This window comes from Spermophilus citellus (genome assembly GCF_964194105.1).
Source record: "Spermophilus citellus genome assembly, chromosome: 7".
Lineage (NCBI taxonomy): Eukaryota > Metazoa > Chordata > Mammalia > Rodentia > Sciuridae > Spermophilus > Spermophilus citellus.
The window spans coordinates 34,163,016-34,186,029 of NC_138188.1; the positions used below are offsets into that span (position 1 = coordinate 34,163,016).

Sequence of the window (23,014 nt, forward strand, 5' to 3'; positions counted from 1 at the left end):
CATATCATTGTACATAAATAACTACAGTACAGGAAACATAAAAGTAACACAAAGAGTAGGTATAGTTAACTATCCAAATAAGGAGAGCAGGCAAAACTATTTTATTTAAGGACATAACCACTAATTATAAAGCTATAAAGAAAAGCCAAGAAATAGTTCTCATAAAATCAAGGTAACACTTATCTCTGTGGGAAATGGAAACAGTTGTGATGGGGAGGGTCATACAACACAGAAGGGAAGGTTCTTGTGAAGTCCTGGCAATATTCTTTTCTTTGACTGGAGTACTGGTAACACTGGAATTCATAATATATTAAATTATATAACCTATACTTACATATTCTATATATCTTCTGTATGTATAAAATGTCACAACTTAAAGAAACTTAAGAAAAATGATAATGTACTTTACATGTTTAGAGATAAGGATTCATTAAATTCAAAATAGAATACTGATTAATACATAATGAACCCATTAAATATACACTTGTTAGTTTTTAAGCCACAGGCACATATATACACACACACACACACAGATAAGGATACCAGTGCCATTTATTTACTTGGAAGGAGACAATAAATCATAGTATTGCAGTAGGGACATAAAATAAGGGGAAAAAAATCAGAATTAGAAGTGTGTTATGTAGCCCATTACTACTCTCATTAACTAGAACCTAATTAAGCTCCTTCTGAAAATATCCTATGTTTAGGAATCTTAGTTTTCATAAGTACTGCCAGAAAACCAATATGGAACCAAAATTGAGGGTGAATCCAAAGATTGGGTGTCCAATAGGTACACACATACATTATTAATTATGGTTATATAAGAGTAACATAATTTTTATTTTATCTCAATTATATACATATCACTTTTCTTAACAGCAGCTATTAAGTTGTGAGGACATAAATAACTAGTTTGGATATAACTATTTTATAAAAGGAACCATTGTATTTCTTTTGGCCTAGAGGTGCCACAAAAAAATTACTGTGACACTAATGGGCTCACAAATTAGGAAAGTTCAGGAAACTGATTAACTGCTCCTAGGTTTAATTCTCTGGCAATCCTGCACTCCTAAGGAGCATTTGGAAGTCAATATAAGTACTACAAAACAGAAATATTAGTTGTTATAACCAAATAAGAAAGGTTGTTTCTAATCATCAATTCTCAAGCATATACTTTATATAAAAAGACATTTGTCAATGAAAAATATAAACACTTTTGAAATGTTATGTATTGGTGTAAACCAGAATGTATGCATGTATTCATCAATATTATGTATTTAATAAAGTATAATACTTTTGAACACGGCTAACTCATTCATTTAGGCAAGCATAATTCTATTAATCTATCCCTATAGTTCTATGATAAGCCCTTTTAGCTTCCTCATAAATTTATTTCTATAAACATTTATAAAGTTATACAACTTAAGACTACAACACAAGGTTAACAGTTTTAAACTTTTCCTTTGTCATCATTCCCTATTCATTAATACTGAATATATCTTTTATTGAGTTAGTTGGCCCATTTTGATGGAGGGCTCCCACAGTAAATAGAATTCTCTCTAAATGGTTCAAATGAAGAGACTTTTGTGAAAAGACTAAAGATAAATGGGCAGTTAGGGAGGCAATCAGTGGTGCTGATGCAATCTAAGATAGCTAAAGTTGGAAACCAATACTGTATCCTAGGGTTCAAGATCCAAGATGAGAAAACAATACTGCCCATGTTATTCAGTCATGGTAAGATGTTCCATTTGCCTTATCATTGGTTGTGGTATCCTTCTAGTCTGTAACTAATGGTAAAAAAAAGCCTCTCGATGCCCTTACTCTCTTCCTATTTCAAGCCAATTTTATTTATTAACATATTAATTGTACAAACTAACAGGTTTCACTGTGATATTTCCATACATGTGTTTATATCATGTGTTGATCATATCCAATCCTCCCTTCTACCCTTTCTCCCAAACTTTTCCCTTTCCTAAATAGTCCCTATTGATAAATAGTCCCCTTGTTAAATAGTCCTTATTCCATCAAGACAATTTTTGTAAACATCGATTAGTCATTTGATCTTATGCAGCTTTAGGGGGAATAACTGATACAATAAAATATGAACCTGCATTTTAGAAATTTAATTTGTAACAAAAAGGTCTGTATGTATGATACAAATCTTACCTCAATATATTAGAAATATAGTTCATTTGTCCTTTGTTGACCTTCACTATACTGTGCCTATTATATAAAAGTTTTCAGTTCTCTTTTTAGTACAGTTTAATTACTGTATGGAATGATATGATTAATTTGTTTCGTTTGCATTCAATTTTAAAACTTACACCTTCATCTTTCTTGATTTCCATTTTATTTCTGTTGAGTGTGTGAAATTTTGAGATAGCATTCAAAGTTAAGGACTATTCAAAAGGCATTTTCAACCAGGCACGGTGGTGCATGCCTATAATTCCTGTGGTTCAGGAGGCTGAGACCCTACGCAACTTAGCAAGACCCTGTCTCAAAATAAAATAATAAAAAGGGCTTGGGATGTGGCTCAGTGGCAAATCACTTCTGGGTTCAGTCTTTAGTACCAAAAAAAAAAAAAGGTATTTTCAAATTAAGTATCCATCCCCACCCCAATTCCCTCTATATTTTTCCAGCTAATTCTCATTCTCACTCTCCCTCCCTTTCTTCCCCCTCCCCCACAATCCCTCCCTATTAGTAACCAATCTCATTGATCTCTGGTTTATTCTTTTTATATGTCTTTTCAGTCATATAAGCATATACATGTGTATATCTAAATTTCTCCCTTCTTAGGAAAAAAAAGGCTGTATACTTCAGATTTTCTTTTGCACTTTGCCCTTAAAAATGTATTAATGCATGTTAGCACAGATATTCCCCATTTTATTTGTTTAAAGTGCCACAAAAGCCCAGTGTGTAGTTATACCACAAAGACCTGCACATAAATGCTTTCTCTTTCAGTAATCACAATAACAAAGATAGTAGAAAGAACCTGAATATCTAAAGACAGATGAATTGGTAAACAATTTGTGAAATTCATATATAACATGGAGTATTAATCAATCATGAAAGAAAAATGAACTACTGATACATGCTACAACTTATCTAATCCTCAAAAATATACGGTAAGTACAAAACATCTTTATGTGTCCTCCCAAAATTCTTAGGCTGAAATCTTAAGTCCCAGTGCACTGGTATTAGGAGACAGGGACGAAGGAAATAATTAGGTTATGAGAGTTAGTGACATTATAAGGTACCCTGCATAGTTCTTTCAACCTCTTTTTATCATGGATACAACATGAAATCAGTAATTTACAGCCTGGAAGGAAAACCAAACAAGGACCAGACCATACTGGCACTCTTATCCTGAACTTCCAAAAATAAATTTTTGCTTTTTATAAGATAACCAATCTTTCATGATGTTACAGCCACCCACACTAAGACAGCTGCATGATATAAACTGTATACTTTCAAATGGCTATTATATAGCCAATCCCAAAAGAACAAATGCCAAATGTTTTCTCTTATATAAGGAGGCTGATTCATAGTGGGGTAGGGAGGGGGAGCATGAGAGAAATAGACAAACTCTAGATAGGGCAAAGGGGTGGGAGGGAAAAGGAGAGGGCAGGGGGTTAGCAAGGTTGGTGGAATGTGATGGACTCATTATCCAAAGTACATGTATGAAGATACAAATTGGTGTCAACATACTTTATATACAACCAGAGACATGAAAAATTGTGCTGTATATGTGTAATAAGAATTGTAATGCATTCCACTGTCATTTATTTTTTTAAAAAATCAATTTTTAAAAATGGCTGTCATATAAATTTCACATCATATTTTAAAAAATCACACTGATACCATTTTTAAATCATTAAGCTGAAAATTTTGAAAAATATAGTACTGTTTAAAATAACAAAAAATAAATATAAAATAACAAAAAATAAATATATATTTTTCCCTAAAAAAGGGGGGGCATGAAAGCTCTATACACTAAAATGTTTTGTGTTATAGGTATGGAGAAGAAATTGTATGCATTTCAACCTATAAGTGTGGAAATTAGAAGGCTAGAAAGAAAAATAGATTGGAGGACATATAATAATTTAGACAGGAGCCATCTACTACACAGAGATAAATGAGAAGACAAAAAGTGTAAAGACTTTTTATTATATAACTTAAAAATTATTTTTAAAGCCATGGGAATACATTGCAGGAGTAAAATTTTAAAGACTACTTACTACTTTTAAAGTTAAAACACAGAACTCTTGGAATGCAAGAGATAATATATGAAAAACATATTATCAGTGGTTGCTCCACCAATTTTACCAGAGTAAAATGAACAAACTTTCTTAGTTTTAAATAGCCTAATCTCTACCTACTCCCTGCCAGTCTCTAAACTCTAAGGTTCAGCCATTGAATTCTGTCCTGGAGTCAATTGTGGCTTCTTGTCTTTTTGTACACTGCTACTTTTTGCTGTTCTCGTCAAATGTCCTTATATTCATTTCAGGGTCTGCTTCCTCTAGGATGTGTTGTTTTGTTGTTTTACCATCTCCCCACATTAATATATACAGGTACAGCCCAGCTGGATCAGAAGCTCCTCCCTATTATTCTCATGATCTTTTGGGTTAGGGATATAGACAATAAATGAAACTGCCTGACTCTTGAGTCTTGATTTTGGCCCTAACTGTATGAATCCAGATAAACTTACCTAACACCTTTAATCTCAGATTCTGATCTATAAAATAAGGATCACAACTACCTGATAAGACTGTTAACACAGATTAAATCAACTAATGTAGTTTAGAAAAGCACAAGGTTTGACATATCTAAACAGTCATTAAATAATATCTGGTTTTTATCATCGTAACACTTCACTGAACTAGTCATATATTTCCTTTATTATTCCTTACAATAAAGACACCTTTAAATATTAGACTCTTTTAATCTAAGCTATAACTATTCTACATGAGAAAAATATCTAGTAACTACCTGTTAAAATGATAAAAATATCACTTTAATTAAATTGTTTTATGGATTTCCAACAAACTGTAAATTTAATACACAAATTATAATAGTTGTTTTCAGCAAAACTTAAGAGTTTCAACTATTTATATATGAGGATCAAAATATCTGCAAATGCACAAAATTGTGAATGTTAGCAACTACCACACTTTCTAACATGAAGCTTATGTACAAAAATGAGTAAAAACAGCAAAATGTTATGATCTAAAAATTCAATTCAAAAAGCTATTGCATAAAATTCATATTTCCTCCCTAAAGTTTCAAAAAAATTCAGAAACGCATTATTTTATAGGAGCAAAATGGAACTAGAACAAAAATGAATATCCTTAAATAATTTACCAATTATTTTCTCTATCAGAAAAAAATTAGTACATAATTCTAGAATTAATTATATTTGAGTAGTGCAGGTGAAGTAAAAAGTCACACTGCTGGGCTGACAGGCTCAATGTACATCGTTTATTTTAATATTCTGTACCTCGACATCCTGAACACTGGATAAAAAAGTTGATTAAATCCAGAAGTGCGATGTCCCTGTCTTGTTTATATGATTCAATCCAGTCGTCCACCACAGACTGTGGAAAAAAAAATATAAAAATGAAAACTTCAAAAAATTTTGATATCATAGCAAATAAATTTTCAAAAAGTTTGTGTTTGTGGGTCTATTTGAATAAGAAAACTACTTACCTGACACTACTTCTCTGTAGCCAAATAAAAGCAAAGATCACTCTTTTTTAAAAAGGTCAATAAAATGTACATTACTAGTTCTCATTCACAATACACCAAACAAACTTGACTTTACCAATCCCTTGAAGTCAAGCAAATATAATTATTCAGAAACTATATTATAAAAACAACCTCAAAATTAAGTCAACTTCACTCCTTACAGATAAATGTTTTCTGAGTATCAGAAAACCTACTAAAGAGTGCAGAACATATGTAACAAAATGAATTTTTTCAGAAATAAAAGAAGGGTTCAATATTTGGAAATCAAATTTATGAAAAAAATTAAATGGTTGCACTTCTTAGATTTCAAAACTGTCTGATAAAATTAAGTCAATCTCAATAAAAAAAATACAAAACCAGAGTAAGATGGAATCTACTCAGAGAAAATAAAGACAAAGACTAAAATACATTTGTTACTGAAATATTTAAGACATTTCAACTAAACAAGCAACAAAGCAAGGATACCCCTTTGTAGCCATTCAACACAGGTTTGAACCTTTTGTTAACGCAAATATTAGTAAAACACTAATAAAAACAAGTCTCTTTTGCTACAAATAAGAAACTTAAGGCTCTGCTACAGTGATTCAACAGATTAATAAAATAGAAAAATTTGATAAGACCATTGATTAAAAAAAAAGGCTTGAGCATTACAATAACTAGACAACATAAAAGGAAGAGAGGTTTGTTCACAACTAAAAATGCCAAAACTAAATTCAAGAGAAGTACAAGCACTAATAAGGAAAATGTTTGAAAAATTTACAGGATATAAAAAATGACATAAATATGTTCTGAATTTAAAAACAATAACACCAAAAAGTTCAGTTTTATCTCAAAACTGTATTGTCTTCTCAGCTTCTGAGGCAAATTAATGAGATTTTAGTTGGCATTCTAGTTAGCAGGACTGTTTGGGATATTCTTTGGTGGGAGTTGAGGATGGGAATCAGAATAAACATATAAAACATAATACATTTTTTTAAATTTTATTTGTGCACTGAAGTATGTTTGTATACAGCAAAATGCATAAATCTTAAGTTACACCTTAATAAACTGACCAATACAGCTATGTAATAAACAAGAAAAAGAAAATATTTCCAGAATTGAAACATGTTCCTTCCTGATACTTTCCTGTAAGTAATCATTTCTAATCCAAAGGGTAATTATTATTCTGACAGTTATTACCAAAAATTAGTTTGATATGTTTCATCTTTTGTGTTTCCTTCCAGCAAAGTTATATTAGTAAGATCCAATTATGTTATTTTTCACATTAGTAATTCCTTTTTTGTACTGCTGAGTAGTGTTTTACTTTATAAATTGATAATAATTTATTATCCATTTTACTGTTAATGGACATAAAGCTGTTTCCAGATTAGGATAATTACAAGCAAACTGTTTTAAATGTACACATCTTTTGATGAACATACACATTCTTTTCTACTTTCTATATAATCAGCAGTAGACTTGTTAGTATACAGAATATACATGTCAAGGGTTAGCAGACTATGACAAGCAATTTCCCAGAAACAAGTATAGTAAATTATACTTCCACCAACAGAATAGGAACAATATAGGAGATTTCCAGATGCTCCATGTCCCAATCAATACTAGGTATTTTTAGTCTTTTTAATTTAGTCCATTCTGGCTGGGTTAACCTTCTTTTATTACCTTTTATTGAAAAGAATCACTTTCATTTCTTCTAAGTAAAAAGAGAAGACATTTTTTGTACATAATCCTACCTTCCTATCTTATCACACAGTGTTTGGGAGGTTTTATTTTAAAAATGAACAGAAACTAAGAAAAATATTATGGTGGTAGGAGAGGGCAAAAATCAAAAAGAACTGTACGGTCTGATCTGTTGAAAGATCAGCTCTGCTGAGAGTTAGGTCTCATCACTAGTTCAGGATAATGGTGAGAACTAGGGAGTAAATGCAGAAACTTTTAAGATTTAGCACCCAAGCAAAAAACTTTGTGAGACCTTGTTAAAAAAATGTGGCACAAGGCTGAGGAAGAATCTGTTTCTGCATTTCTATGTGGGTCCACCATTGTGAAAGCATTCTGAACATGGTGACAGAATTTTTCATTCCCCGGTGTTGATTTATATTCCCACCAGTTATACATGAAGAGCTCAAAACATTCTGAGAAAACCTGTGTGCTGGAAATTGCATTAGAAGTACTAAAATTTACTACAAAGGTACTGAATATAAATCAGAAAATAACAGACAAGTAACATAAAAGAACAAAGTACAGAAGTAGTTTCAGATATACAGAACACATTACACAGAAAGTATTTCAATTTTAGAAGGAAAACATCAATTTATTAATAAATTATATTAACATAATTGATTATTCATCTAGGAGTTTAAAAAAATCATACTTTTTAAAAGCTCTCAGAAGCCAGGCACAGTGGCGCACTTTTGTAATCAACCTATTCAGAAGGCTGAGGCAGAAGGATCGCAAGTCTAAGGTCACGCTGGGCAACTCAGAAAGACCCTGTCTCAGAATAAAATAATAAGGATGGGGGGTGCCCCTTGAGTTCAATTCCCAGCACTGCAAATTAATTAATTAATTTAATTAAATATAAAAGCTACCAGAAAAGTGTGGGGACCAAAGAACATGAGAATATAAAGAAATAAAGAAGCGTTGGTAGACAGAAACTACAGACATATATGTATAAGAAGTATTACTATGGGCATAGGTGGGTAGATAATGCAGCCTGTTACAGAGGACCTTGTGTGGGATAAAAGTTTAAAGAGAGAAAAAGAATAGAAAACCATAAACATGCCTCATAATCAAACTGCTGGAAATCTTCAGGAAAAAGAAAAAAAATTTTAAAGGAGCCAGAGGATATATATGTGGGAACGACTGACAAGAAGGATGGTATATTTCACACCAAAAAATAATGCAAGCTCATGGATAATGGAATGATCTAGTTAAAATACTGAAAGAAAGAAAAAAATATGTCCATATAGAATTTTTTTAATACAGACTCTACCCAAAATAAATCTTCCAAATAAAGGCAAAATAACTTTTAAAACAAAACACTAAACGAAAAATATAAATAAAACCAAGAAAATGGACTAAACATTCTTCTTGAGAAAAGACTTAGACTGGTCAACAAGACCCAACCATTACGCAGACAAGTAAATTGTAGAGAAGGAAAAATGATATTAGCCTCATACATCAGTAATTACTCCTTGGAAGTCACCTATATTAAGATTTTTACCAACTTTCTGCTTCTTTAGGCTGTGTTTACAGCAGCACCACTCCCTTAAAAAATTTCTTCTTTTTTAAGAGTCCGAGAACTATTAGAGTCCAATTATATCTCTTCCCAGGCCCTGAATTTGAGCCCAATATAACATATTCATTTAAGTAGTTTATTAATACTGTCATTATAAAGAACACTGCTATTTAAAAGAGAAAAAAGATCTAACCACGTGATATTTACAAGAGATACTCCTTAAATACAAGAGCACAAGTAGCTTGCAATATTAGTGTAATAATATATACCATGCAAACAGTAATTGTAAGAATATGGCTACACTAAACAGAAATAAAGACAAGGAATATTATCAAACATGAAGAGGAATATTCCATAATAATAAATTCTTTAGGAAGATATAACAATGCTAAATTTGGATACACTAAATAACAAGTCTCAAAACATATACAACAAAAACTGAACTAGAAGAATAGACAAATTCATAATCATACTGAGATTTTTAATACACATCTCTTAGTAGCTGAAGAAAGAAGCAAACAGACCAAAAAAAGTAAGTATATAGTTTTGAATAAGACAAATGTGACCAAATTGACATGAATAAAAAATAATGTCAATGATTACAGAATATACATTCTAACACACATAGAATTCACCAAAACAGGTTATGGATCAAATCTTTTAAGTACTTAAGGGCCTGAAATAACAAAGAACATGTTCTCTGGCCATAACAGATTCAAGTCAGAAGTAGATAACAAAATATCCCCAAATGTTTGGTAATTAGAAAATATTTTAAACTAAAGATAATGAAAACATCTAAGTTTGCAAAATACAGCTAAAGTGGTGCTTATGGAGACGAAACGTAAGACCTTTAAATAGTTACTTATAATTTGACTGCAAATGTGTCTCAGTGGTACAGTCCTTGTCTATCATATACAAGGCTCAATCAATTCCAGTACTACATACATACTTACATATACACACTTATATTTTACAGATTCCACATTTATTTAAAAAGATCTAAATCAATGGTCTAGGGTTTCACCTTGAGAAAAATAATATTCCAATATGGGTTGCCCTTATTTGTGGAGTAGGAAAGGTACACAGGATAATTTCAAAAAACATTTTGGATACGATAGTCCTAGATCTTCAAAGATCTATAACTTTAGAATACCTAAATCATAAATCACAAACACACAATTACTCTGGGACCTTAATATGACAAAGGTTCTATAATCCTAAGTAAGTAGCCTTCAGTATCAATATCCAGTTGACAGAACATAAAAATCATTTTCAAAAAAGCATCTCATAGTAAGTTTTTGTGACTCAGATTTGAAATGTACTTCATTGACAAAACATCAGTAGCCATATTAGATATTTGGATATTAGAGAAGTGAAGAAATTCTCTACTACCAAGAAGAAAAATTAAATTTTGGTATATTTTTGTTATCTCTGCCAAAATCAGTCCAACTTCCAATAATTGTGGCAGCCTTCCTACCACATAGAGACAATTCCTTCCTGCATGGATATTTTTGTTTAGTAAAAAAAGCTAATCAATTTAAATACTTATAAAAGAATGTTTCTTAAAACTAATATATTCATACATTAGGATGAAATGTAAATAGTAATACAAATGAGCTGAATCTACAGTTAGCATTAAGGATAATGAAGGTTATTTGTGACATTAAGTGAAAAGAGAAATGTGTGATACTAATTTTAAAGCAAATTCACATACATACCTCCAGAATAGAAAAATGTATGAAAAATTCAAGTTGTGATACTGATAGTTTTCATATCCTCAATTCAACACAGAGTTTTATTATAAGACTTTACTACAAAGAAAATCTCTGAGAGCTCAGCCACAGATATTCAACAAGAAGACCATTAGAAGACTCAAAATTACAGATTATAAATGACAAATATCATGACATTTGTTATAATCATGATTCTTATATACTAGAACAGTGCAGAAATTAATATTCTGTTTTTCTCCATAAGGAATATGAAGCAGTTCAAAAAATAACATTTTTAAATTAAGAAAGAAAATAAAGAGAAGACAACAACAACAAAAATTAAAGTGAGGAAGAAAAATTACATATATGGTACAGAATAGTCAATGTTAAAAATGAATTTTAAATCTTGCCTTTAATCTCTCCATAAGGCTTAGAGATCAGTTCAATTTGGTTATCTATGCAGTGTACTAAGTTGATATTCTTAAACTGTTAGGTAAATATATTTTTCAGTAGCATTTGACAGAATGTTGGTTAAACACACAAAGGCACAGAGAACTAGTATCTTATATTATAGATTCATTTGCTTTGTAGAAAGACAAGCAGATGGCAAAGAAAATACAGTCACATGTAAACTCTAATCTGGGCCAGGAATGATGGCATACACCTATGGTCCAAACTACTTGGAGGCTGAGGCTCGAGGACTGCCTGAGCCTAGGAGACAGAAGTCACTCTGGGGTACAAATAGACCATGTTTCGAGGCAGGTGCGCAGGAAGGGGGGAAGCAGACCTAACCACAGTAATCCTTTTTTTAAAACATTCTAATTTGTTATATATGAGAGTGGAATGCATTAAAATGCATATTACACACATATAGCACAATTTTTCACATCTCTAATTGTATACAAAGTATATTCAAACCATTCGTATCTTCATATGTATACTTTGGATAATGATGTCAATCTCATTCCACCATCATTTCTAACCCTATGCCCCGTCCCTTCCCTTCCCACCCCTCTGCCCTATCTAGAGTTCATCCCTCCCATGCTCCCCCTCCCCATCCCACTATGAATCAGCCTTGTATCAGAGAAAACATTCCCATTCTCTTCTAAACTGAGAATCATTGTATAATAAATGTATGAAATTTTCCCCCCTGCAAATCACATGCATTTTTTTGTGTGTGTAAATGAGTAAGTTCTACATAGTGAGAATTTTTTTATTACTTCATGAGACTTATCTTATTACTACCTGAGGCTTATCTTGATGTGTAAGTTAAAACTTTTTTTTAACATACATATAACTCTCATTTTACTTATTTATTTTTTTGTGGTGCTGAGGATTGAACCCATGGCTCTGTGCATGTGAGGCAAGCACTCTACCAACTGAGCTATATCCCTAAAACATTCTTTATTTTTATAGCTCTTCAAAGCCTGAGTTTTGGGTTTAGGATGCAACTCAGTGGTAGGAATCTTGCCTAGCATGCTAGAGTCCCTGGATTTGATCCCCAGCACCACAAAGGGTGGGACAGGGGAACACAAGCAAGTCTGAGTTTGTCTGTTTTTACTATTTTACACTTATTTTAAATATATTTTTTATATTTTAATGTAGCTATTCTGATATTTGCTCTTATACACAATGCTATTTCTTTTCATTTGTACTACTCAAGTTTCTGACCAAAGTGATCTTACTGTTGTCCTTTTATATTACTACTTAGTTTTTAAGCTTAGATGAATAGTGTGGTCCTTCATACGATAGGATGTATTTTCATTTTACCTTAGAATCAGTTTATAATATCATTTCATACCAATTTCCAGAAAAATAAATAAAGCCCCATGACCACTATATTTCACACTTTTATTTGATACTAATTTTAGTTTTTCCCATTTCTATTATTTTTATGAAATACCAAGCTATTATCAACAAATTATTTTTTCATTTAACATGGTAACATTAAAGCTAAGTGGTCTAATAGCCATTTACATAAAAATGGCAGAGAAAGGTATTTTAATATTGATGTCAGGTTTTATAGTTTCTCTTCAGTTTGTAAGCCGTCTTTACATTTACAATATTTATCTCACAGGTCTCGTCAGAGGCATTTTGGCAAAATGACAACCTGAATTTCCATTTTTGATGCTCTTCTCATCACATTCCCATTCAGAACAAAGTAACTGCAATGAACAAGGAGGATGCAAGCAAAGATATGGGTTCTACAAGGATCTCTAGAGAAGAGAAATAGCACAAAATGAAGATTTCTTCTCAGCCAAGAATGCTCAGGGAAAGACAAGAATTTCTTGTTGACATTTCTTTAAAAAGTGGCATGTTCAGAGATTGCTGAATCTTCTTTAGAATAGCAGAATTCCTGAGATGTGTGGTACTAAAGCCTACTGCAAATTCTTAGCCCAAAAGAAACCACAGGGTCACAGGATGAATTAATTGCTTCCCACTCCTAAGACTAGGTGGGAAAGCACCAATTAACAGAATTGATTAGAATGATACAGGAATAGAGACTACAGCAACATTCACTACATATGTTTTTGGGTCAGTTAAAAGGCCCTGGTAATTTGACAATATGACTCCTTAAGGAATCAAAACAAAATAATGTGCCTAAAAGACTCAGTAATCAAGAAGTGAAAAAGCAAATCAATTGTATATGAAACCGATGAGGAAATTAAAGCATAGAAACAATGACTGGAAGTTTAAAAAAAAAGAAGTGTAAGAAAAAAAGAATTTCCAATTTAAATATGCCCTGAAATGAAAGAATAATCACCAAGAACAAATGTAATGGCATGAAACTTGTGTGAGTGGGTGGAGGATTGCCAACACATAAAACAAAAATACAAAGAATTCATGAATAAAGGAGTGAAAGACTTGGCAGATGCATTTAGCAGATCTAACTATTTGAGAATTAGAAAAAAAAAAGAACAAAGGAATAAAAATAAATTGATCATTTTAAAAGGAATACCCTGATCAATGAAAGATTTAAATCTGAACATATACAAGATTCATCTAGTTACAGCCAGAATTAATTGGAAAATCATACACTCTAAACATACCCAGGTAAAATTCATTAATTCCAAGGAAAAAGTAAAAACCTTACAACATTGAGGACCAAATAAATCAGATAAAATGTTTATAAACTATTCTTAGGGATCACCCAATCAGCAATCAATACCTTTTAACAAATAGCCAAGAAATGCTAGACATATAAGGAAAGCCTCTGAATTTATTATCAATCTACTGCTTTTCAGTTCCAAAATTATCCTTCAGTATCAGTTCTGTTATAATGGACATTTTCCCTTTACATTAAGAAGTATATAAATTTTATCAGTATAATTTCGGGAGGATAGTAGAAAAGGAAAGAAACTTCTCTTCCTGGTTCTGATATGCTGAGTTTTTTTTGTTTTTGTTTTTTTTTTTTTTTTTTGCTCTTGCTGCATGGTCTATCCAGGAGGAGTATATATAAGGAAATACTACAGTGGTCTACCTCAGTCTTGTGCCATAAGTATACAGTCCTTCACTGACCTTCTGCCTAGCCTGAGACTGATGATTATCCTTTAAAAAAAAAATGTGTGTGTGCAGACAGATAGACAGACAGATTAGTAGATGGACACTATATCTTTATTTTTATTTATTTATTTTTTATAGTGTTGAGGATTGAACTCAGGGCCTCATGCATGCAAGTGCTTTACCACTCTCATGCATGCAAGTGCTTTACCACTGAGCTATAACTTCAGCCCTGATGATTATCTGTTTGATATCCCATGAACATGGTCACTGGTATGTTCCAGGTCTCATGATGGCAGCAAGTATCCCATCTCTCTACAACTATCTACTATTTTTAACAAGTGTACTACCGTAAGTGTTGTTTCCTATGGCCCAGCAAATGCAACCCAGTTTTGCCAAGGCAACCTAGTGCAATCTACTATCCAAGGAAATGCAATTCATCTTTTCCCAACAGAGTTGTAAATTCACCATGAAGGAGCAGAGGCTCCTCCTTTCAAGTTTGACTTTCCTTGAGAAAGGTGCTTCAAGCCTTTTAGAATTATCTTTATTTTTATATATAAAGTTATTCCTCTATAACTTAGTGATTAGTTATAATAAGTTTTACTAACTCAAATGACTGGCTCCTTACTAAATTCAAACTGATAATTATTTCCAGGATATAAAACAGTAGAAATAAGATTTGAGGAGCTGAGTCATACCCTTGGGGTTAAAGACAAGACTATGCTTCTTGCTAGGGAAAACAGAATGCTAGTATAGAAATAGTAACTTCAAAAGTTAACCAAAGCCAGGTGCCATGGCTCATGCCTGTAATCCCAGTAGCTCCAGAGGATGAGACAGGAGGATCTCCTCAGCAGAAATGAGGTGCTAAACAATTCAGTAAGACCTTGTCTCTAAAATACAAAATAGGGCTGAGAATGTGGCTCAGTAGTTCAGTGCTCCTGAATTCAATCCCTCATACCACAAAAAAGTGTTAACCAAGTTGTCATCTGTGGTTGGTTGTAATGAAGTGCCCACTCAAGCACATACCTTGGGAGCTTAGTGGCTAGTGTAGCTGAATATTATGGCAGTAATAACGAGTGTTAGGGCAATAGTATAACATAGATCCCATTAAGTACATTTACAGAGAGCAAATGACAAGCTCAAGTCCCTTAAATCTCAGCCTAAATCACAATCTGAGAATCAAAGAACTTCCATGATTGTCTTAGAAGAATCTTTTCCTCCTTTATATTTATGGGGTTTAAAACTGCTGAAAAATCAAGCTGGGAAAAAAAAATTTTTCCCCCTAGGGCCGAGGACTAAACTCAGGGCTCTGCCACTGAGCTAAATCCCCAACTCCTAAAATTTTTATTGAGTAATTGATTCAGTCTCACCAAACTTCTCCCATCTAGAAAATTACGACCTGAATTGGCAAAGAATGGGATCCTAAAACATGGAACAAAGAATTTTGTTTCATCTCAGATGAAACTAACCTTTGTAAACAACTCTCCCTCATTCCCAAGTAATTTTGAGCCTCCCACACCAATGGAGTAAAGTTCCTTTCCAGTGTCTTGAGAAGATGGGCCTTTCTTGGCTTGAAAATTCTGTTTATATGAGCAGATGTAATCCAGCTCTTGTTGACACTTGATCCATAATTGAGTTCAAATCAGCGTGTTCTAAGAGGAAAAGTATATATTGGTAATCCAGGAAGAAATACTTTACAAACCCAGAAGATAACTGAGGAACACATGTGGGAGTAGATTCTAAACGTATCTGACCACAAAGGGTAGAATATAACAATACATCATGCTAAATTCATTAATATTAATGTGCTTACTAAAAATTCCAGATTTAATGCAGTAGTTCATGTAGCTGGTAAAGGCTATATTATCTAGTTGGTGCACTGGAAGTGGATGTAACAGTTGAGGTGCCAGAGATTCCCTGCACTGACACAGATCAATGATTTAGAGAATTAGGAATGCTGGATTTGATGTATCATGTACAAACTGCATATGTAGGCTCCTACTCCCCTCTATGCTCTATGAGAGGGACCAAAAACAATGAAAACTGTTATTAGTGAAGGAAGGAAATACATATACATTTTTGTAAAGCTCTGTGGTTATTCTTTTTTTTTTTTTTTTAAAGCCAGGTATGACTACATGAGATGTGGTCATTAAGAAGAGTTTCTAGATTTCAATGGAGATAATGGAATTCCAATGGAAAACATTCCAAGTGGCCATACTTAACCATCAAAAACAAAGTGGACATATAATCTCTAAAGGGCAACACACACACACACACACACACACACACAGATAATTATTATGTCATTATACAAAGATCTTCAACAATAGATAATTAACAATGCCCCTAGTAACAAAATAGGCGAGGAGTCTAGAGTACTGTATATACTATATAACAAGAGAAATTCTAGGTCTAGTAGCTACAATCATGACTTAGGAGACAACAGTGAAGAGTTACAACCTCTCATAGTTTTCAGATCTAGGTCAATTCACAGATTCTACTATGACTGAGACCAGGTATCTTGAAGAAGGACCCCAGCACAACAGCTGCAATTACATGCCATATATCTTCCTCTAATCCTTCCCTCAAAGAATATATAGCCATTAATTAGAGGTATTATGCATTGTTAAAAAGCAAACATTAGGACCTTTCATGTATTAAGAGACACTGTCTGAATTGACAGTTTCTGGAGATTCAAAATGCCATTGTGATCAACTAGTTAAACTACGGACTTACAGTAGCTGGATGACTGATGGAATTGTAATTCAAATCCAATGAACTTGAACCCCAAACCATAGACACATTCTGTGGTTATTTCCTCAGTTCTGAATATATAGTTGCAAAAGACATACTTGAAAATGTCAGAATCCCCACATCAGCTTTACTGATCCATGGGAAAAGGGTCATTATGGAAAGAATAGCTAAAGGACATGTAATGAAAATTCCTTTCCCTACCAAGAAAATAAATTAGAAGTAACACTACATCCTTGGGGAAACTTCAAAATCTCATCACAGGCCTTTTACTCCAATTAGGAGAAATCACTCAATACAGGTTTTTTTTTTTTTTTTTTAATCTAGAATGAGTTTAAAAAAAAAAAAACTCACAGTATGGAGGGGGGAGAGAAAGATGCAGAGACAGAGACATGGGTGGGGACACAAAAAGTTGTTTGCTGCATTGCATTCTCTGCATTCTCATTTGGATGCTCAACTGGGAAAGAATCAATTTATAAGTTCGCTAAGGTCAAAGGCAGAATTAATTTCTCAGTTGTTATAGAATCAAAGCCACTGATATTCTGCCCACTCATGGCTAAAGAAGGGCCCCTAAGGGCCAAGAAATTATCCATGGTTCTGTGTCATATACACTTCTCCAATATTTTCACATTATCAAGCCAGCAAGGAGAATCCCTAGAGAAAGTAGGTTAGCAGAAAAATTTTTCACATTATTAATCAGAATTGCCCTATCATCTTTGCTATATTATGTTGGTTGTTTAAAAGCAAGTAACAGGCTTTAACCTACTCAAGAGGACAACACAAAAAGATGAATATCAGTAGATGATGCTCAGAAGGAGGCACACTTGAGTCTGTCCTCCACAATACTCCATAGATATATATTTATTGTCTTTATATTCCACAAAATTTCACATATTTTTAGGACATGTTCCAAATCACTGAATATCCAGTAATTTACTAACGATGGCCACAAACAACTGACTTTGAAGTAGGGGAAAATCTTACCCTCTCTATATTGCATATGTTTTACAAAAGAATTAGATATACTTTTTGTTCACCAAAAATATTATCATGATGTTGTCAAAAGGAGGAGTAAGTTAGGGTATGTATGTACCAGCATACATAAGGTCCTGGGCTCCAAGCACTACCTGCCCCCCACCAAAATGCAGTAAATAATCATGTAATACTGGGGGATGGTTTAAAGAAATAAAAGAATTCCTCTAAGCAGGAGGACTGCAGGTGAAGAGGGCAGGATAGTGGATTGATATTGATCAAAATATTGTTTTATTTTTAAAAATCATATACATGCATTATTTAGATAAGATAAAATTCTGTTTATAAAAAACATGTGGTGTTATAGCTCAGAGATAGAGCACACCTGCCTAACACGCACAAGGCCCTGGGTTCGTTCCTCAGCACCACATAAAAATAAGTAAATAAAATAAAGGCACTGTGTCCAACTATACCTTAAAAAAAATGTGAATCAATAAATACTTGGTAACTTATCAAAAGGCTGAGGAGGTAATATTAACATCAAATTGACATTTAAAATCACTATCACTAATTAGAGGTGAAAGATGACAGAGTAGAGGAAGGGTGTAATATCCAGATATCGTGACTGGGGATTCAAGCAGCACAACATTGCTTCCCAGCAAGGAGGGTGACACAAGGAATTCACCTAATCTTAATATTAGAATCAAAGAAACAGAAATTCAGATGTTCTAAACAAAGGATAGGAAAGAACACATGTGGAATGCAGCCAAAAAGGCATGGCACTGGCCTACTGTGGAGGGGAAGGGCAACACAAGAAGAAAGACTAAATTAGTGAAGAAACAGAATTATTTTTCTTCCTTTTTTTCTCCTTTTTGAATTGAGCATGATTGTCAAAGTACATGTTCCTCTGGGAGTGTATGTTCTAGTTGTGTTGAATGACTCATGGACACACAGATACACACTTTCCTATTTTTTTCTCTTCATTTTTATCACTTTTCCACTTCTTCCTTTATAATTTTTCTACTTTTTTCCCCTCAAAATAGGTTATTCCCACCTTGTTATGATGGTAGAGGAGTAAAGTTTTTTGTTTGTGTGTTTTGGTTTGACTTTTAGTTCTGGTCCTTATTATTCCTTCTCTCCTTTCTTCCCTCTTTAACAGCCAAGTTTGCTTATTCTCTCTTTTTCTTGTTATTTATTTCTTTCAGTTCCCTTTTATTCCTCCTCCTTGACAGCCATCAGTTGATATCTCTTCTCTCCTATTGTACCCCTATTTGACTTTTGAGTATTTTAAACTTTTGTTTACATTGTCCCTATTTTCTTTCTTCTTAATGAATTATAATTATACTGTCTTTAACAATAATTTATATAATTATTACCCCATAATTCATATTGTTCTCAAGTTATTCATACTGGGAGATGCAAGATCTGGTTCATAGTTATTGGTTATTATTGCTGTTATTAAATGCTAACCCTGCCCTTCCTCTTTTTGCAATAATTAAAAGTGTACATGCCACAGTAGACAATGTACACTTATCTTTATGTTGAATATTGATCACTATGATTGTTGCTTTTGCTTGTTTCTCCTACCTTTGAGAAGGGCTAGGAGGTGTCTGGTACACTACAGGTTCACAGAGTAGAGACTCTGAGACTGAAATACACCCACAATTCAGGAACATGACAGCACATCTTCCTCCATACATAAACCAATCCAAATTAAACTTCAACAATATTTTAACACTTAGAATAGGGTAGACAAATATGTCAAATCAAAGACTAAATCCCAGGTACCAACAAATAAAGAGAGCATCAGGCCCCTACCCCTACAACATATAAGAGAAAGACTCCAAAAAGAAGGATGTAAAAAGCCCATAGTATTATAGCAGCTCTAAAAGAATGAATTAATTTAGCAGTTCTACAGCACCAAACTGGAAGATAATGGCAGATGAAACAAACAACTGAATTACACTGAGCTTATGTGTTGAAGCTTAGAGATACCAAGAAAATCTACAACTACACTCCATAGGATATCTACTGGAGAGGAAGAAGAATTCATCTCAATAGATGTGCAAATACAAGACCTCTGCAAACATGAGTAAACAGGAAAAAAGTCTTCCCCCAAAACTTACAACCGTTCAACAAAGGATACACAACCAGAGAAGGGGATAAAATTCCAAAGAAAAGCTTTTAAAAATTGATTATTAAAGTGATAAATGAGTAAAAGAAGATGTGGGAAACTAATTAAGAAATGAAATTAAGAGAGCAATTACAAGAATTGAATGACCACTTAAAGAAATATAGAGTTTGAAGACACACCAATCAGAACTTCTGAAAATGAAAGACAAAATGAAATTTTAAAAAATCACTTGAAAATTATCACCAACAAAGTGGACTATGGAGAAAACAGAACCTTGAGACTTGACAGTGAGTTTAAGCTGGAACATTTAAGAGACACATATCTAAGGTAAGGAAAGTAACGTGATGAAAATATAAACAACTTGGGAACAAGATTTTAAAAAAACTTCACAGTCATAATGAAGTCATTGGAATAGAAAGAGCAGAGATAAACAGGTTTAATGGCATTAAGAACCTTTGCAATGAAATAATACCCCAAAACTTTCTAAACCTTAGAAATGAGATGCACATTCACATATTGTGGCATATAGAACATTAAATAGCCAAGATAAAAAATTAATCTTTCGAAGCCATGTCATAATCAAAATGCCTAATACAGATAATAATAGAAGACTATTAAAACACAAAAAAGAAAATCATCAGATGACACAAGTAGAACAGTAAGAGTTGCTTCAGATTTCTCAACTGAGATTCCAAAAAACAAGATAGTGTGGAATGAGATACTGAGAAAACAACTGCCAACAAAGGTTATAAGATTATCTAACAAAGCTATCATTTAAAATCAAAGATAAAAACTTTTCATGATAAGGATAAAATTTAAAAATTCATGACCATTAAACATACACTACAGAAATTATTTAAAGAAATACTACACAAAGAGAAATCATAAACAAGCCCCAGAACTTTCAAATGTATAGTTCTCCAGAAGAGCAATTAAGCAAATTAAATTCAATAATGAATTAAAACTATAAAACAAAATAAAAAGATTGGAAATAATAAATATCTTACCATAGTAACTCTGATGTAAACAGTCTAAACTCTATAATTAAAAAGCACTGACTTATTGAATAATAATAATAAAAAAAATCACACTCAGTGCTGGGGACATGGCTCAGTGGTAGAGTGCTTGCCTTGCATGCACAAGGCCCTGGATTCCATCCCCAGTACTACAAGGAGAAAACAACAAAAATGAAAACAAACAAACAAAAAAACTCACATCAAACATATGCAATTTCTAAGGCACTCATCTTATTATCGGCAAAGATATCCACCAACTGCAAGCTAAAGGACAGAAAAAAATATTCTCTACAAATGGAGCTTTAAAAAAACAAAACAAGGGGCTGGGGATGTGGCTCAAGCGGTAGCGCGCTCACCTGGCATGCATGAGGCCCAGGTTCGATCCTCAGCACCACATACAAACAAAGGTGTTGTATCCACCGAAAACTAAAAAATAAATAAATATTAAAAATTCTCCCTCTCCCTCTCTCTCAAAAAAAAAAAAAAAAAAAAAAAAAAGGAGACGCTATATCTGACAAAAAAAAATTTTAGGCAAAACTTAATCACAAGAAAATCAAGCACATACTGTTAAAGGGAAAAATCCAACAAGAAAATATAACAATTACAAATATTTCTACCTCAAATGTAAATACACCTTACTACTTGAAATAAATACTTCATGATTTTACAGAGTATGATTAATACTTGCTGATTCCAACCCACCCCTCCAAAAACAGATTTTTCCAGACATATAATCAATAAATACATTTCTGACATAAATAATATGATAAGCCAAATGGAACTAATAATCATCTGTAGAATATTTCAACCAACATCAGCTGACTACAATTTCTTCTTAGCAACTTATGGAATCTTTCCCAAAAGAGATCTTATTTTAAGGGCACAAAGCAAGTCTTAGCACATACCCCCCACCAAAAAAAAAAAAATCAATTTATCTCATGACTTATAATATCATAATAAATGGAAGTCAGAAAACATATAGATACCACATAAATACATGGAGATTGAACAATACTCTCTTAAATAAAGAACGAATCATTGAAAAAATGAGACAAGGAAAATACTAGAATCAAATTAGAACAGCAATACAACACACCCAAATCTCTGGGATACCATAAAGGCAGGATTAAGAAGGAAGCTTATAGTATTCATTGCCAACATTTTAACAATTTTAAAGCCAGTAGAAGAAAATAATTTAGATCAGAGCTAATATTAATGAAATTAAGAATAAAAAAATTCAACAAATCAATGAAACCAAGAGCAGATTCTTTCAAAAGATAAGCAAGATTGAGAAACCCCTAGTCAAACTATCAAAAAGAGAGAAGACCCAAATCAACAAAATTAGAGATGGCAAAGGAGATATCAACAGAGACACTTTTGATGTCCACATGATCATTAGACTATTTTGAAAATTCATATTCTAATAAACAGGAAAACCAAGAAGATATTAATGAATTTCTAGATATATCATCTGCCAAAATTAAACCATGAGGAAATAGAAAATCTAAACAGATCAATGGCAAGCAATGAGACTGAAGCATTAATTAAAAGCCTTCTAAGAAGCCAGACGCAGTGGCACACGTCTATAATCCCAGCGACCTGGGAGGCTGAGACAGGAGAATTGTGAGTTCAAAGTCAGCCTCAGCAATGGCAAGGTACTAAGCAACTCAGTGAGATTCTGTCTCTAAAAAAAAAAAACTATACAAAAAAGGGCTGGGGATGTGGCTTAGTGGTTGAGTACCCCTGAGTTAATCCATAATACCAAATAAAAAGAAAAAAAGGGGGGCCTTCCAAGGATGACAACCCCAAGACCAGATGGATTCTTGGCAGTTTTACCAGGCCTTTAAGAAGCATTAACACCAGGGCTGGAATTGTGGCTCAGTGGCAGAGAGCTTGCCTAGCATGTATCAATAAAAAAATAAAAAGGGCCACTAACAACTTAAAAAAA

General features: G+C 33.0%; 1 protein-coding gene across 3 annotated transcripts in view; it reads right to left on the reverse strand.

The window, feature by feature from the left end:
- STAG1 (STAG1 cohesin complex component) overlaps window positions 1–23,014 on the reverse strand; it is a gene marked incomplete at its 3' end in the record, with an annotated part of 366,347 nt that overhangs the window by 189,894 nt on the left and 153,439 nt on the right. For 2 of the 3 annotated variants that reach the window (XM_081301202.1, XM_081301201.1), the window contains exon 5: window positions 5,498–5,594. The exons of the other annotated variant lie outside the window; for it this stretch is intronic. In XM_081301202.1, coding sequence (XP_081157328.1) covers window positions 5,498–5,594 — 97 coding nt within the window. The remainder of the gene's footprint in view (window positions 1–5,497; window positions 5,595–23,014) is intronic. 3 annotated transcript variants of the gene reach the window in all.